Source organism: Corythoichthys intestinalis, chromosome 10 (assembly GCF_030265065.1).
Source record: "Corythoichthys intestinalis isolate RoL2023-P3 chromosome 10, ASM3026506v1, whole genome shotgun sequence".
Taxonomy (NCBI): domain Eukaryota; kingdom Metazoa; phylum Chordata; class Actinopteri; order Syngnathiformes; family Syngnathidae; genus Corythoichthys; species Corythoichthys intestinalis.
Genome location: NC_080404.1, coordinates 21,814,372 through 21,832,669, shown reverse-complemented (window position 1 = coordinate 21,832,669; position 18,298 = coordinate 21,814,372). Strand labels below are relative to the sequence as shown.

Genomic DNA, 18,298 nt, shown 5'->3' with positions numbered 1-18,298 from the left:
GGCGGACCTCCTAGTTGCTTCCTCATGGTTTCCATTTGCCTGTGGGATCCCCAGGTATTTGTAGCTGTCCTGCACATCTGTAATGTTGCCTTCAGGTAGTTCAGCGCCTTCAGTTGAGATCACCTTCCCTCTTCTGGATACCATTCGCCCACACTTATGTAGTCCGAATGACATCCTGATGTCATAGCTGTATATTCTCGTGAGGTGAATCAGGGAGTCGATGTCACGCTCATTTTTGGCATACAGCTTGATATCATCCATGTAGAGGAGGTGACTGATGGTTGTTCCACTTCGAAACTGGTACCCGAAACCACTCTTGGTGATGATCTAAAAGAGGGGGTTTAGGCCTATGCAGAACAGCAGGTGTGACAGAGCATCTCCTTGGTAGATATCACATTTGATGCTCACATGTGCAACTGGCTTTGAGTTGGCTTCCACAGCCCCATTGAGTTCTGGAGGAATGTCCTTAGTGTCCTGTTGATGTTATACAGCTTCAAGCATTCCAGTATCCATGTGTGTGGCATTGACTCATAGGCTTTCTTGTAGTCAATCCAGGCAGTGCACAGGTTGGTGCTCCTGGCTTTGCAGTTTCTGGCAACTGCCCTGTCCACCAGTAGTTGGTGCTTGGCTCCCCTGGTGTTATTGTCAATCCCTTTCTGTGCCCTGTGCATGTATTGCTCCATGTGCCATGTGGTGCTGAGGCAGGTGATAGGCCGGTAGTTGGATGGTACTGTTCCCTTCTAGGGGTCCTTCATGATGAGGACTGTCCGACCTTGGGTTAGCCACTCTGGGTGGGTCCCCAACGTCAGCAGCTGGTTTATTTGTACTGCTAGGTGTTCATGGAGTGATGTTAGCTTCTTAAGCCAGTAGACATGAAATTTGTCGGGCCCTGGAGCTGTCCAGTTCTTCATTTTGGACAGTCTTGTCTGGATGTCTGCTGTTGTGATGACTACTGGGTCTTGTTCTGGGATGTTGAGATGTTCTGACTGCAGGTCTGCCAGCCATTGGGCGTTAGTGTTGTGAGACGCCTCTTTTTCCCAGACACTCTTCCAGTGTTGTTCAGTCTCAGCCCTGGGTGGGTCTGCTGTGGTCTTACTTCCCTGCCACTGAGAGTAGACCTTAGCTGGATTATTGGAGAACATAGTGTTCATTCTCCTGGCCTCTACTTCTCCTGTGTACCTCTTTAGGCGGCTAGCTAGGGCTGTGAGCCTTTGCTTAGCCGTGTCCAGTGCCCCAGCTGTGGAGAGCTTGCTGTATTTCTTGGGCAGTTTTTTTCTTAGGTTTCACGTCTTTGCTTAGCTCGGTTCGGAGGCTAACTTCTCTCTGTGTTGCCATGATTTTTGCCTTTAGCCTTCGTTTCCATGGAGGCTCCTTCCGGCTACTGGCGCTGTTTATCTTGTAGCCAAGTGACTCTAGGATGACTGCTGGTGCTGCATATATGAGCTGATTGGTCGCAGTGCTGTGTTTACATCCTCCAGTAGAGATTCTGATGGTGATGGTACTTTGTTTGTTAGCCTTGGCAGGTAGGAGGTAGTTGAGTTCCCTCAGGACTTCATGATCTTCTCTCTCAGGTCTGCTACTCTCTCATTCTCTTCTACTGCACTTGGGCTGGGTACCCAATCTCGATATTAGGGGTTGATGGTGAAACCCCCCCGCCCCCACTTGACCTGGGGTCCTGGCTCCCCCTTGCCGTAGAATCTTTGTACCTTGGATGAGACACATTGTGCCTCATCAATCTCTAACTGTGATAGCAATTCTTCTTGCGGATATTAGAACACTGAGCTAGTAGGTGTTTCTTGGTCAGTGTGGATGGGGGATTTCAAAGTAACCATTCTTCCCACATTCTCTGCATGTACCCACTTTCGCAGGGGTTGCTGCTGTAGTAGCACTCCATTAACACCCTTTTCTCTGTCCTGCTCCATCTGTGTCTTGTTTCAGTAGCCCACTTGACATCAGGTTGTCCTGGTCCCCCAACACCTGACGCGAACCTTGTTAACCCGGGCGACGTTCGAGCTGGTATGAATCTATCATTGATTGTTCCGCTCATACTGAGATATAGACATATAGCGTGAAGGGCCTTGCCTAAGGACCTACCTGAATATCACTATGCCCTGACCAGGGTTCGAACCCCCATACCAACGTTGGCGATATTACCACTGAGCTATCCAGCGGCTGAATATATGTATGGATATATATATAATTAATAATTAATTAAAAAGAATTGAGTTTCATTTGTTACTTCTGTTGTATCGGTATATATAGTCAAATAGTAATTGCAAATAATGTATACAGGTAGTCCCTGGTTTACAAATGAGTTCCGTTTCGAAAAGTGCTATACAAATATGACACCATTTACCATTCTACGCTGGCGATGTAACCCGAATTTCTACATAAAGCAGAATGAAGACTTTAAGGACCCCTAAATACTTCCTAAATCTCAAAATAACTATTCTAAAACATGTATTATACTTCATATTAAAAAAAAACCTCAACCAAGAAAATAAGATGGATAGATATTACTTCCCGCCGCTAACATTGATCACGCCACAGTTCTTCTTACAAGTGACTTTTGTTCATTTGTCACCATCAAATTATAAACACACAATTACAAAATAAAATACAATAATGACAAAGAGCGTACAATAATGCTATAATGTAAATCAATGGAGACATATTTGTTTACAAAACATACCTCAATGGCTGCACAATAATACCGAGGAATGTAAGGTCCAAATCTTGGGCAATTCAACAAGGAAAACTGCTGCTAGTGGCACCGGTTCCGCGGTGAAAACTAACGCTGCTTAATAAGTTGGTGGGCTAATAGCGAGCTAACAGGGGTAGCATCACTGAGTCCTTTCACTTTCATCACTGAGTTTACCGTTTCTCTGTCGTATTTAAATGTTAACTGGCGTTCACCCCCACTTCCCAACATGAAAGCAACACTCGAAACTAACAGAAAGCAGCGCTGCCGTGACGTCAAACAAATTCAAGTGCAACAAGGGAAAGTGGACCGCGCATATAGTGTATGATGAAATACCAGATATGCATAGTAATTAAAGCTCAAACATATAGATTTAATAATAACAAAATTAAATGACAAATAATACACTGTACTAACCACCAATGCTGAGAGGTGGCGGACCACTTGGCACTTAGACATTGTATTCAAAAAGACACCGTATATACTTGCGTTTAGGTCACTCCAGCAGATAGATCGCATCCCTTGTTTGTGGTTTTAAAAAAGTAGGTATTTTGGGTTGAACCTTGTATAGGTCGCACCACAATATGGGAGATTTTGGGGTAAATTTTTGGACCAATTTTCGATTACATAATTTTAATATATAATTTATTATTTATTGACTGTATCTTTATTTAATCACAACTTAACAACATAGTACGTACACAAGACAAACAATGCCATTGTGCTAAAAATATTAGTTTCTAGTTTTTGTTTAACTGTCTCAACTTTCTTAACTGTCTTATGGTAACTCTTCCTTATCATCATGAAGACGTTCTCAAATTCCTCTTCACTATCACTTTCAAACATTTTTTGCATTTTTTGTGCGCTCCTAGAGCACCTTCTTGAGGTTGCTTAGCGACATTGTTTGTTGTGACAGCCAAAATGGCTGCACGAGGTACACTTATAAAGGCAATTCAGAGTGCAGTTTGCTGAAGGCTGCAAATGTACAAAATGGATGGTGGTACAGTCAGAGAACTGATTTTACTCCAATTGTTTTGCAGACCGTTTAAAACAACAACAGTTTGTAAAACAATTCATCACTGCAAAACAAATTTGGCATACCATGTGCAATACGTTTGCTTTGCAATACAACCGTCATGCTCAGTACTGGAGCTGACAAACAGTTTTATGTTGTTGCAGTCAATGTGTTCAAATTCTAGCCGTGAGTGTTGTTCTACGTTTTGGTGTAACCAGTTGACGAGGTATTGTGTTTGCTATGCTAAATACTGTAATAGTGTTGGAACTTAGGTGCGTGCCTGTGCCTCCAGCCCTCCATCTGATTTTCTTTTCTGCAAATTGGATAAGTTTATTCTGTTTTTCGTATTTTCTAAGTAGAATTTTGTGACAGCAGGATTGAAAGCTTGAAACCATATTTGAGATGGTTTGAAAGTATTAATTTAGATCACATAATTTTTTTGTGGTAATGGTATCCTTTAACTGTACCTATACGCCCTAAAGATGGGTAGATTATTCCATTGTACTAGTTCATTGCAGACTTTCCCCAGCAGTGCCGTGTAATTTATAGGAGCCATATGTAAGAATTGCATTTCAATAGTTCATTAAATTGTACTATTATTTCAATAGACAATAAAGAAACATGTTTTTTGGAAATACTTTTAACATGATTCTCAATGTTTAAACCTAGATTTTCCCATTATAAAAATCGACTGTCAGCTCATAAAATTTTTTGTTTTGATTCTGTTTACAGCGGATGTGCCGCCGTCCACTATTCAGCCAATTACAATATCAGTGCTGTGTCTTCGGCCAGGTTGCCAGAGCTCAGTAATGTGTATCCTACCGTAATTTTCGGACTATAAGCTGCTACTTTTGTCCCTCATTTTGAATCCTGCGGGTTATAGTGCAGTGCGGCTTACTTGTTGATTTATTTGGGTTAATATGTAACACTTTATTTGACTGCAGCGTCATAAGACTGCTATAAGATGAAGGAAAAGAGTCTTTTTCCTTTTTACAGGTTCTTTGAGTCTCTTAATGAACAGGAAATGATGACATACAATTCACGGACAAAACGAACAAGAGTTTACACTTAGACAGAGACGAGACAAGAGAGAGAAACCGGCCAGCTGCAACACACAGCCCAGGCAGGCCCAAGGGGCCCCAAAGAAGATGTGTGTCCCGGACCTCCGAGCGCATACCGTTTATATCAGTTTATTTCTCCAGCCGTAGTCTAGCGCCAACCCCTTAGATTAAAAACAGTGGACAAAGATATATCAGGCTTAACTTGGGGAGGTAAAGCCTCCCTGCATGACCTTGAGATGTACAAAGAGGAGCTATGCGCAGATGTGTACACATTTGATAACATACACTGATGTGAGAACACAGAATGACTGAGAGTATGGGAAAAGGCCATATGGCTGGTTAACTACATGGTTACTTGAATAAATGGGAATGTACTGTATATCTACAAAGACCATCTTAAGGCTTGACACTATCATGGGCATTAATGAAAACATATGACAGGTGTCATTAAATGGCATCCTTCAAATTATGTCACTAACTTGGATCCTGTCCTGCTTGGATCTTTTACATCCATTCAAAAGTAAGATAATTTGCCGGATGACACAAAATGAATGAATGAATGAATGAATGAAATATTTATTGTCATCATCATCGGTATCATTGACAATCATTGACAATTACAAAATGTGATATGATTTGCCCGAAGGAACCGAAGAAGAAGACAAAGGCAGACGGGAGGAAGCATGTGCTTATCAGTTTCCCGTCCCCCATACAACTAAAGACGCACAATCAGACATGGTACAGTTACATACAGTACATCAGATGGCCAAAAACTGTAAAATAACACAATCAACAATCTGGGTTTACAATAACTCAGCGTCCAGTCAAGCAGCTCGATTAATTTCAGGGCGTACAAGGTTACGGCTTTGTCATGTCCCTGACATTTTAGCATCTATTCGCTGTTGGGAACATTTTGTTGTGGCTATGTGTGTGGCAAAAGTGATTATGTGTTATCACAGCTGGTGTGAGTAGCGACTCAAAATGCTTTTCTTATAAGTCTCTTAAAAGGATACATTCCTAAGGTGTACATGGTGGCAAAAATTAGTGCACCCAAAGATCACTGTAACAGTTTCATCAGACATGAATGTATGAGGAAAATCAAACAACATGTTGTACATGTTTTTTCCCAAGATTAATGTCTCCACAACAAAAAACATGCTTATTATTTGCTTTATACTCGTTTTATATTCGTTTTATGATATCTGTCATAAGCATTCATTAATGCTCATGCTCATATCATACTTACAATGGTCTTATGACAATCTTATAGCGCCACTGTCAAATAAAACTGTTACTAGATACCATACCTAGCAATTAATGAAACAACTGGAGCAGTAACTGCAGAAATAATTAGCACAGAACATGAATTTTGATTGTTATTTACATCTGTAGTGCTGCAATGCATGCTAGGAGGCATGTTGGACGAAAACAGTGTTGACAGCAGGCGGTAGCAGAGGTTGACTGTCTCCCCCAAGGGAGCAGTGATGACCAAATGAAGCTTCTAGAAGAAATTAAACTTTGCAGTCAATTGGTTCAAAGCTTGTAACCGTCACTTCTGTGTCCCTCTTTGTTGCTTACGACATCCACTACATGGTGGCGTTTCTTTATTCATGTTCATCTTCTTCAGTTGCTACTCACTTATGGTGGAGTTAATTGTGACCGCGTGGTCCGTTGCACTCCCGAGTGACGAGTGATTGAGCTGTGTTTATTTTTTGTGTATTCAAAGTGCATAAGTGGTAGTCTGTTCCCTTTTTTACCTTTTATGCATGCATCCCGCCCTTCCACGCGTTACAAGCTTCATAGTGGATCATTTGGTGTCATGACAGTCTTCTATGACAGTGTTCCCAGTTAATATCTTTTGGTGTAAATATCCCATAACAAAGTGAGGACAGCTGCGGCTTGTAGTCCGGTGCGGCTTATCTATGAACAAATGCATTTCGTGTCAGATTTTGTGGGTGGCGGCCAGTGTTGTCAGTAACTCGTTACTGTAATCTGATTACTTTCTTTCAGTAACGAGCAATCTAACGCATTCATTTTTCCAAGCCAGTAATCTGATTAAAGTTTGTTTCCTCGGTGCCTGTGTGTTACTATTTTGTTGTTGCCTCATACTGTATGTAGAATGAAGAATATTGTAGTCATGTACGAAGAGCATTTGAAAAGAAAATACTGCGCTTGAGTTTGGGGGTGACATCACATCTCACGTTTTCTCATCGGGGGGGGTCACGTGTTTTACCGTGCTGCCTGTGCGCGCGCCGTCTGCAACGGCGGTCAACAACATAGCCTGGCTAGTCGGTACCTATCAGGATGCTAACAGTAAAGGAGCTGGAGAGATACAACAAACGGCTGCATTTGCTCACTGGAGATACAGCCATTACTTCACATATCCGTCCGGTAAAAATGACAAAAATATCTCCGTGCGTTGCAAACTCTGCGCTGGCTCAGAAAGACTTTCGACCGCTAAAAACTCGACATCCAATTCAACAAGGAAGCACTTGGTATACCAGCACAACGTGTCGCGAAAAAAAAAAAAACTCGAGACAAAGCCGACGACAGGAAACGAGACAGCCAGCACTTCAACAGTTTGTAACCAGCCTTTATAATATGTGTAATTGTGTACATTTTATAGTTAGAGTTTGTAATCATAGACGGAGTTTTACATTTGTGGGACTGGGGGGAGAAGCATGTTGAAGACTGAAACGAAAGTCAAAAGTTTGGACACACTTCATTTTGCGTTTTATATATTTTCACTACTATTGTATTTTCTCACTGAAGACATCAAAACTGTGAACGAACATGTGGAATGGCAAAAATAGTGAAATATCTGAAAACAGGTTTTGTGTTCTACATTCTTCAAAGTATCCACCATTGAGGTGTCTCAAAACTTTTGGCCAATACTGCATACATACATATATATATATATATACAGTGGTACCTCTACATACAAATTTAATTCGTTCCAGGACCTTGTTTGTAAGTCGAAATGGTCGTATGTCGAGCAGGATTTTCCCATAGGAATACATTATAATTCCATTAATTCGTTCCAAAGCCTAAAAACATACACTAAATTCTTAATAAATACTGCTGGCACTGTTACAAATGGCAATTAAACATAGAAAAACATAAGTTATAAATAAATAATTCAGAATAATATAATAATAAGAAGAATAATTAATAATTATTCCTGTAAATAATGTAACGAATCGGATTCTAATATGGCGGACACTTTTTACTGTCCCTGAACGCACCGCGAAGCTGACGTCTCAGTGAGATAGGTCAGTGCGGTAGATAATACTTTCGTTTTCTTGAGAGCAGTCAACTGCTTAAGACAATGGGCGTTTTGTGTTGGATAAGTTCTTAAATAAATGATAAAAACGTGACGAAGCTGGCGATTTCCTTGGCAATGTTACCACAATAATAATTGTCACCTTAACTTATAAATACAGTGTATATATATATATATATATATATATATATATATATAATATATATATATATATATATATATACACATCTTGACATTGTTCGAGTTCAGTCAACTGTTCAAGTTGTTGTTGGCAGCGTTTGAAAGCTTAGGTTTAAATAAATTCTAAATATCCATCTTGCTTCCTCTGGTGTAGTTTTGGCTAAGCAAAGCAAAGGATAGTCTCCAAGGTGCTGGTCACATGATCTGTTCAAAAAATAATTTTGACCCATTATGAAAACTTTACGTTGTAGGATTTTTGTTCATTTCATTTCATTAATTTTTGTTGTTTGTTTTATTGCTTTACAACTTTTAGAGACAACATTTTAACGGCTAGGTCTTTATTTCAAAGGGGAAGTTCAGACTTTTTTACATTAGGCTTTATCTTGGAGTCGGGGGGGTTTAATTAGTCATTGGAATTGATTTAAACAAATTTTGTGCAGTTTGTCAGTTATTTGTTAGTTTTAGGGCTCTGGAATGGCTAAGCTAGGGCGAGTCAATGGTGGTCGACTAGTTAAACCCCCGCTAACTCAAAGATTAAGCCTTATGTGAAAAACTCAATTACACGCGATGACATTTTTCTGTTATTTTTATGTTGAAGCAGCAAAAGGAAAAAAATTGGTAAAAAGTAACTTAGTTACTTTGATAATAAAGCAATCAGTAAAGTAAATAGATTACTTTTTTGAGTGTAATCAGTAATGAAATTACTTTTTTAAGTAATCCGTGACAACACTGGTGGCGGCTTATAGTCAGGTGCGCCTTATAGTCAGAAAATTACGGCCCTTAAACAAGGCTTCTACAACTCTAACAAACAATCAGAATTAACGCCTTGTACCACTAAACCAAAATCAAACAAACAAACAAACAAAAACTTAGTTCAGAATCTCAAATGAATCATGACAAAATCAGAAATACGACAAGCATTAGAGATGTCGTCGATCAATGCAGACAACTAAAAAGGAAGAAGAAAGTTACGGTATGCCGAAGTTGCATGATTACTCCTCGACAGGTGTTGTAATATTAAGTTAGTATATTCATGTGTGGTAAACTGACATTTGGAATACAAGCAAGTTGGCATGCTCTTGCTGCGTGCATAGCATAGGGGTCCAATGACCCCAAAACCACTCCAAACATTATGCTAGTGCAAATGCATTTAGTTTCGTGATGCAGTCGCTTCAGAATTTAGCGGTGCCGTTTGTGGCCCTTAAACATATGTGTTGTCTCTCCTTTTGGTTATGGAGGTCGAAATCCATGATTTATCCAACTTCCAGGCTTTTCGGGTGGTTCTGAGTTCGGGGGAAGGTGAAGTGTCGGACAAATAATCTTAAACAAGTAATCAATTATTGCCATTGCCTGAACCTATCATTCATTATATAGTTACTCGCAGGTAGAGATGGGAATTGATACGATTTTTACAATTTCAATTCCATTGTCGATATTGCTTAAGGATTCGGTTCTTTATTGAGTCTCTTATCGATTGTTATTTGGGTAAAAAGAAGAACAAACAGTTTGATTGGCATTGAGTTTGTTTAATCGGAAGTCACAACCTTACGAACTCACAACAAGGTCAAAAGAGGCCTCGATGTAACTGTGGCAGTATGTAGCTGTGGCAAATACTCAAGAATGTGTAACATTTTACTGAAACATTTTTCTAAAAGAAATAAAAAATCCTCCTTTTTAAAAGGACATATGAGCTGATAGCACTAAAAAATATATAATAAAAAAAGATAAATACTGTCAAATACAACAGAACAGTGCGTACTGCAAATGTGAAAAATTAACAATTCTTTTGCCGAAAAATAAGCATGTCTGCTTTTTCTGGAAGGATACGTGATCTTTCTGAATATATGGTGTCTCCAGCAGTGGAGAACACAGAATTTACGTGACGTAATTCGTGCTGGTTGGAATTGATAAGAGAATCGTTAGACAAACTGCTAAACAATTCCATGGAATTGAAACACCTGGATCTGGTTCGCTATAGGAACCGGTTCTTGATTCCCATCCCTACTCGCAGAACATAAACCTGCTCAAGATTCTGTTTTATTCCTGAGCCACTAAAGCATCTTTATCTTTCTGTCTCACATGATTGTATTTTGACTTCTATCTCGAGTAAGATAGAAACAAGGAACATTTCCAAATTGTCAGCTGGCAATTATGTGATGTTAAAAATGTTATGTGTCGTTATATAACAGACAATAACAAAAGTTTCTTTGTCTTTCAGGATGGTACATTTCTATGGACTGATGGCACACCTTTTGATTTCGACGACTGGGCTAATAAACGGCCAAGAGTCAACACAGTTCATGACTGTGGAATAATAAACTTTAAAGGTATGAATGCAGTCTCTTAATGTGCAATTATCCACTCGTGATAGGTGAAGGATTTCCCTCTCATCGCCTTTTATCCCTAAATATGAAGTGTGAAAGTTTTTGATGATTGTACTCACTTAGCAGTCTTATTTTAATTGCTGGGACTCTACTTTAAATGGTGGAAAAATGGACATGTCAAATGGAAATATCAGCCAGGATTTGAAGTTTTCTGAAAACTGGCATGGACATGAGCATATAGAAAGATGTTAGAAGGTGCAGATAAAACAATCTGTTTAGAGGGAAAACGGGAAAAGGTAACGAACTTGTTCCTCTGCTAGCAGAAATGATTAGCACCTAAACTAAGCTAATGTACTAAATTGATACAAAATTGAAGAAAAAAAACGTCTTTGAGAGCATTGTATGTCTCGAGTTTTAGAGGAATTCATTAATTTGTCATCCATACTTGGTAGGCACTAAGGTTGCTAAGCAGTGTCCGAGAAAGCCGTGAAAGCAATTATTTTACAGTAAAGTGAGTATGCAATAATTTAGTACTACAAAAAAAATGTATATACTTTCAAAAAAACAAACAGCACGTAATACTTGGTCGGGAATCCTTTTGCAGAAATGACTGCTTCAATGCGGCGTGGCATGGAGGCAATCAGCCTGCGGCACTGCTGAGGTGTTATGGATGCCCAGGATGCTTCAATAGCGGCCTTAAAGAGCATATGACACGAGAAAAAAAAGTCTTAAATAGCATTATTATGTGAATTAGAATCATATTTTGAGACGATTCGACTATATACAACAATTTAGCAAAACACAGATGACGAGAAATTAGTCTTATAATCTGCCAGTTAGCCACGCCTACCATTATAGGGCTTTAGCGTCCCCAAAACAGGTGGACGACGTCGGCGGTAGACTGGGCTCATCGGTTTTACTATTCAGCCCATTGAGGGGGAATTATTCAGAACGAGGAAAACGCGACGAAGAGAGCCGCAAAATGTCATTGTTTCAGTCTCTCTACTCCAATATTTTTACAGGATATTCTTTTTATCCAAGTATTTTTCCCCAATAACTATATAAATGGCTTGAGAAGGACCAGTCAGCCCTTCGAGGGGGAACTATTCACAACGAGGAAAACGCGACGAAGAGCGCGGCAAAATGTCATTGTTTCTGTCTCTTTACTTCAATATTTTTACAGGATATTATTTTTATCCAAGTATTTTCCCCAATAGCTATATAGATGGCTTGAGAAGGACCAGTCAGCCCGTCGAGGGGGAACTCTTCACAACGAGGAAAACGCAACAAAGAGAGCGACAAAATGTCATTGTTTCTGTCTCTTTACTTCAATATTTTTACAGGATATTCTTTTTATCCAAGTATTTTCCCCAATTGCTAAATAAATGGCATGGTCATGACAAATAACAGTCTTGTGCTGAATGGAATATGAAATAATAAAAATGCATTTTTCTGGACGACATGGCAAAATTACTCCATAATGGTCAAAACTGTCGACTTCACCTTTACTGTCGCACCTCCCGAACGATATTTTATGACACCTAAATCGGACATAGGTCATTTCCCTTCCCCGGCTTCGGAGAATGTAAACAAACCAGAAGGCGTGACAGCTAGCCGACATGCTAACCCGAACCGAGTGATGTTTCAAAGTCTTCGAAGCGGAAAATCACACATAACTATCCTGGATTATTTGACATGACGACCCGGTTGTCGATTGTCTTCGGGGATCGGCAAACCGCCCGGCGGAGAGCAATTTACAGTTCGTTCCCCGGAGGAGGGTGGCTGGAGTTGTTGTGCAGCTAACGTGCTGCTGCTAATGAGCATTAGGAGAGCTTTTTACATGCCTATCAATGATCAAACGTAAGTAGTCCTTCATTTAAAGAAAGTTTGTAGTGTTTACTTTGTAATCGCTGTATTCGTATTGACATAATACAAAACAAGATGTTTACTCACTTCCTCGTAAGTCTAATGGTCCCGCAGTAAATATCCACGGTGAATGGGAACCTTTTGAAACTCCAAAAAGGCGCATACGTCTCTCCCTCATTCAGAATGATTTTTCTGCAGCTGTTTGGCTGGCGTGATGCGAAAAATAAACGTATTAATCCGCAAAATCAGCTTAATCCTTCGTCCTCATACACAACAGTACACTGTAGCGTGAACAGGACGTCTTCTACCGTACACGTCAGAGCGCCCTCCTCCTCAATGCAAGACCGAAGCCGGAAGTCACTCATTTTCATGGCGCAGGATTAAAAAAACTAAATAAAAATAGCGATCGCTTCCACACACATCCAAGCGGCCCATATCATTCAGGGGCATAAAATACAGCGTGTATTATGAAATAAACATGCTATTTCGTGTCACAGGCACTTTAAGTTCATCCACAGTGTTGGGTCTGGTGTCTCTCAACTTCCTCTTCACAATATCCCACAGATTCTCTATGGGGTTCAGATCAGGAGAGATGGCAGGCCAATTGAGCGCAGTAATGCCATGGCTCTGGGTGTTTCTACTCCAGACTCAGTCCACTGTTTCTGCAGGTCCCCAAAGGTCTGGAATCGGCCCTTCTCCACAATCTTTCTCAGGGTGTGGTCAACTCTTTTGGTTGTGCAGCGTTTCCTGCACACTTTTTCCTTCCCACAGACTTGAGATACCTTGATACAGCACATTTTTCGCAGGGGTTTTGAGTTAATTCATTGATTCAGATGAGTAGGTGTTAGGTTTTGTGTTTGTTTTCTCCTAGTGTGACTTGTCCCTGTGATTGCCCATTGCTTTCACCTGTGTGTGTTCTCCCAGTGAATCCTGCAATCTGCATCCTCCTGTGTTACCCAGCTGTTCCTCGTCTCGTTACCCCTTGTCTGCGTGTGTGTATATAATGACCCAGTTTCTTGTCACTCCTTGTTGCGTCATTGTCAATGTCAGTGTCTGCGTCAAAGTTGAAGTCCTGTCCAAGCCCTCGTGTATTAGTCCCTCCGGTAAAGTAAGTTTTGTTTGAACCTTGCCTTTTTGATCCCCAGTCCTTTTGTTTGTACTTTGTGCCTTTGGTTAGTTATAATTAAAACGTTTTTTGAGTTCCCTGCCTTGCTGCTTTTTTTTGTTTCCCTGTATTTGGGTCCACACCACCTGCCTGCCCGCTCATTCCTGACAGAATGACGCAACCACTCCTGGACCCAGCGGGAAAGATTCATTTTCGGCCGGCACGCCGACACCCTCAACCCACCCACAGACCACAACACATTTTTTTGGACTCTGATTTTTCAGACTTTGAGGAGGATCACAATTTATATGACCTCCTCTATTCTGACTCTGACTCCGACACCGATTTTGAGCCCATGCCCTTTTTTTCACCCTCTTGGTTTTTTTCAGGCCTCCCTCATTCCATGCCACCCAGTCTGTCCATGAACACTGTCAAAAAGCCTCGGCGTGCTCGTCCACGCTGACGTCGTAGGCACGTCTTGACGTCTCGGCTTCCCGAGGCTACTGTGCCGGCTCCCCGCAGTCAGGTTCCTCCCGCGCCGACTCCCCGCAGTCAAGTGCCCGCGCCGACTCCCCGCAGTCCTGTGCCCGCGCCAACCACTCCTGTTTACTCCTGCGACCACGCTGCTGTCCCGCCAGCAGACCCCTGCGACCCCGCTGCTGTCCCGCCAGCAGACTCCTGCGACCCCGCTGCTGTCCCGCCAGCAGACTCCTGCGACCCCGCTGCTGTCCCGCCAGCAGACAACGACGACTCAGACGCTGTCCCGCCAGCGGACGACGACCACTCAGTTCCAGGTCCTCCCGACGACTCAGTTCCTGGTCCTCCCGACGACTCAGTTCCTGGTCCGACCGACGACTCTGTTCCTGGTCCGACCGACGACTCCGTTCCTGGTCCGACCGACGACTCCGTTCCTGGTCCGGCCGACGACTCCGTTCCTGGTCCGGCCGACGACTCCGTTCCTGGTCCGGCCGACGACTCCGTTCCTGGTCCGGCCGACGACTCCGTTCCTGGTCCGGCCGACAACTTCGTGTCTGGTACGGCCGACGACGACTCCGAGCCTGACACGCCGCACGACGTCTTTGCCGCTCCTGCTGCTGCTTGTTTTCTGCCATGGCTGGGTGGCATAAATGATGGAGCCAGTTACCCTTGTCCTGGAAGTCCGCCCCATTGACCTGTGCAGGCGCCCCACATCTGGCGCCCAAAACGCCCGCCTGATCGACCCGTGCGTGCGCCCTACGTCTGACGCCCTGGACGCCCTCCCGATCGGCCCTTGCGGTCGGCCCACTTCTGCCGTCCTGGACGCCCGCCTGACTAGCCCCGACGGGCTGATGTTGCTCCCTCCTCCGGGCAACCTTCTGCCCACCGTGTTTGGGATTTTTTTTTTTTCCTTGAGGACGTCTGGGATCCGTCCCTTGAGGGGGGGGGTACTGTTAGGTTTTGTGTTTGTTTTCTCCTAGTGTGACTTGTCCCTGTGATTGCCCATTGCTTTCACCTGTGTGTGTTCTCCCAGTGTATCCTGCAATCTGCATCCTCCTGTGTTACCCAGCTGTTCCTCGTCTCGTTACCCCTTGTCTGTGTGTGTGTGTGTGTGTGTATAATGACCCAGTTTCTTGTCACTCCTTGTTGCGTCATTGTCAATGTCAGTGTCTGCGTCAAAGTTGAAGTCCTGTCCAAGCCCTCGTGTATTAGTCCCTCCGGTAAAGTAAGTTTTGTTTGAACCTTGCCTTTTTGATCCCCAGTCCTTTTGTTTGTACTTTGTGCCTTTGGTTAGTTATAATTAAAACGTTTTTTGAGTTCCCTGCCTTGCTGCTTTTTTTTTGTTTCCCTGCATTTGGGTCCACACCACCTGCCTGCCCGCTCATTCCTGACAGTAGGTTAGTAGCTTTTTTAGAGTACCTTTTCATGATATGCTAATTTTTTGAGATAGGGATTTTTGTTTTTTTCTTGACTTTTTTGCCAAAATCATCAATATTAAAACAATAAAAGGCTTGAACTACTTCAGTTGTGTGTAATGAATCTAAAATATTATGGAAGTCTAATGTTTATCAGTACTTTACAGAAAATAATGAACTTCATCACAATATGCTAATTTTTTTAGAAGGACCAGTATATTAGTTTTCGTCCAGGTTTTAGAGCGCAAGAGATCTAAAGAAAACGCCAACATGCTGCATGTCTGAAAGTTGCGAAGCAGAGTAAAGGTTGAGTTATGCGGACCTACGCCGTCAAGGCAGACCCAATTTACAACCCTCCGCTGCAGCCTGACGTGCACCTCCACAAAATCCTGATGATGTGTCCTGTCAACGCAAATGGACTGTCATTGGTCCGCTTTGACTGTTGTTTCCGGTTCAGCGCGATATCACCGCCATTTACAAACATTCTTGGGCTACTCTCAAAAATGGACCAAGCCGACGAGAGGATCATCGAAGAAGAGGTCCGCAAGTATGACCACCTGTACATTGTTTGTACAGACTTGTACAAGGCACTATAAAGATTGCCAAATGGCAAGCAATTCGTGGAAGGAGATTTCTGAAAATACGGAGCTGGAGTTCAGCGAATGCATTAAAAAAATGGAAGAACCTCCGAGACAAGTATGTTTGTGTTCGGAAGCGAATGGCCACATGAAGCGGTGACCCAGCCACCCCAAAACTGCTAGCTTTTTAACACTTTATGTCGTATTTTTGGTTGGTGCACTTTATCATTTATTTTGTAGGTATGTTTGCTGTGAGGTTGTGACTTATTTACATTTAACACTTTAAAGAGCATATGACACGAGAAAAAAAGTCTTAAATGGCATTATTATGTGAATTAGAATCATATTTTGAGACGATTCGACTATATACAACAATTTAGCAAAGCACAGATGGCGAGAAATTAGTCTTTTAATCTGCCGGTTAGCCACGCCTACCATTATAGGGCTTTAGCGTCCCCAACAGGTGGATGACGTCAGCGGTAGACTGGGCTCATCGGTTTTACTATTCAGCCCATTGAGGGGGAATTATTCAGAACGAGGAAAACGCGACGAAGAGAGCCGCAAAATGTCATTTTTTCAGTCTCTTTACTCCAATATTTTTACAGGTTATTCTTTTTATCCAAGTATTTTTCCCCAATAGCTATATAAATGGCTTGAGAAGGACCAGTCAGCCCGTCGAGGGGGAACTATTCACAACGAGGAAAACGCGACGAAGAGAGCGGCAAAATGTCATTGTTTCTGTCTCTTTACTTCAATATTTTTACAGGATATTCTTTTTATCCAAGTATTTTCCCCAATAGTTATATAAATGGCTTGAGAAGGACCAGTCAGCCCGTCGAGGGGGAATTGTTCACAACGAGGAAAACGCGACGAAGAGAGCGGCAAAATGTCATTGTTTCTGTCTCTTTACTTCAATATTTTTACAGGATATTCTTTTTATCCAAGTATTTTCCCCAATTGCTAAATAAATGGCATGGTCATGACAAATAAGTCTTGTGCTGAATGGAATATGAAATAATAAAAATGCATTTATTCCGGACGACATGGCAAAATTACTCCATAATGGTCAAAACTGTCGACTTCACCTTTACTGTCGCACCTCCCGAACGATATTTTATGACACCTAAATCGGACATATGTCATTTCCCTTCCCCGGCTTCGGAGAATGTAAACAAACCAGAAGCCGTGACAGCTAGCCAACATGCTAACCCGAACCGAGTGATGTTTTAAAGTCTTCGAAGCGGAAAATCACACATAACTATCCTGGATTATTTGACATGACGACCCGGTTGTCGATTGTCTTCGGGGATCGGCAAACAGCCTGGCGGAGAGCAATTTACAGTTCGTTCCCCGGAGGAGGGTGGCTGGAGTTGTTGTGCAGCTAACATGCTGCTGCTAATGAGCATTAGGAGAGCTTTTTACATGCCTATCAATGATCAAACGTAAGTAGTCCTTCATTTAAAGGAAGTTTGTAGTGTTTACTTTGTAATCGCTGTATTCGTATTTGACATAATACAAAACAAGATGTTTACTCACTTCCTCGTAAGTCCAATGGTCCCGCAGTAAATATCCACGGTGAATGGGAACCTTTTGAAACTCCAAAAAGGCGCATACGCCTCTCCCTCATACAGAATGATTTTTCTGCAGCCGTTTGGCTGGCGTGATGCGAAAAATAAACGTATTAATCCGCAAAATCAGCTTAATCCTTCGTCCTCATACACAACAGTACACTGTAGCGTGAACAGGACGTCTTCTACCGTACACGTCACAGCGCCCTCCTCCTCAATGCAAGACCGAAGCCGGAAGTCACTCATTTTCATGGCGCGGGATTAAAAAAACTAAATAAAAATAGCGATCGCTTCCACACACATCCAAGCGGCTCATATCATTCAGGGGCATAAAATACCGCGTGTATTATGAAATAAACATGCTTTTTCGTGTCACAGGCACTTTAAGTATATGAAGAGTAAAGGACAGGTTTGGTGTCAAAAGAGTTGTTTTGATGTTTGATTTTCAACAACAGACAGTTTATACACTTGATATATCATCACTAATTGAGATTGCATTGGTGCTTTAAAGATAATGTGTTTACCATCAAGGCTTCGAACGCAGTTGGGGAAGTTCCATAGCCACCAGAAATCTGCTATGGCTGGTTGTAGGACACGGCAAAAAAATGGACAAAAAGCTGGACAACACAGCTTGCTGGCTTCAACCCGATGCTAGAATTCATAATTTGACTGCCAGTCTCTGTGCGGCATCAACAGTCGGGCAGACCACCTCCGCAACCGTCTTC

General features: G+C 42.1%; 1 protein-coding gene across 1 annotated transcript in view; it reads right to left on the bottom strand.

Annotated features, from left to right (window-relative positions):
- Positions 1-740: 740 nt before the first annotated feature.
- LOC130923261 (C-type lectin lectoxin-Lio3-like) overlaps positions 741-18,298 on the bottom strand; it is a 39,880-nt gene continuing 22,322 nt past the window's right edge. Inside the window, exon 8 of the mRNA XM_057848818.1 lies at positions 741-1,123. Coding sequence (XP_057704801.1) covers positions 741-1,123 — 383 coding nt within the window. The remainder of the gene's footprint in view (positions 1,124-18,298) is intronic.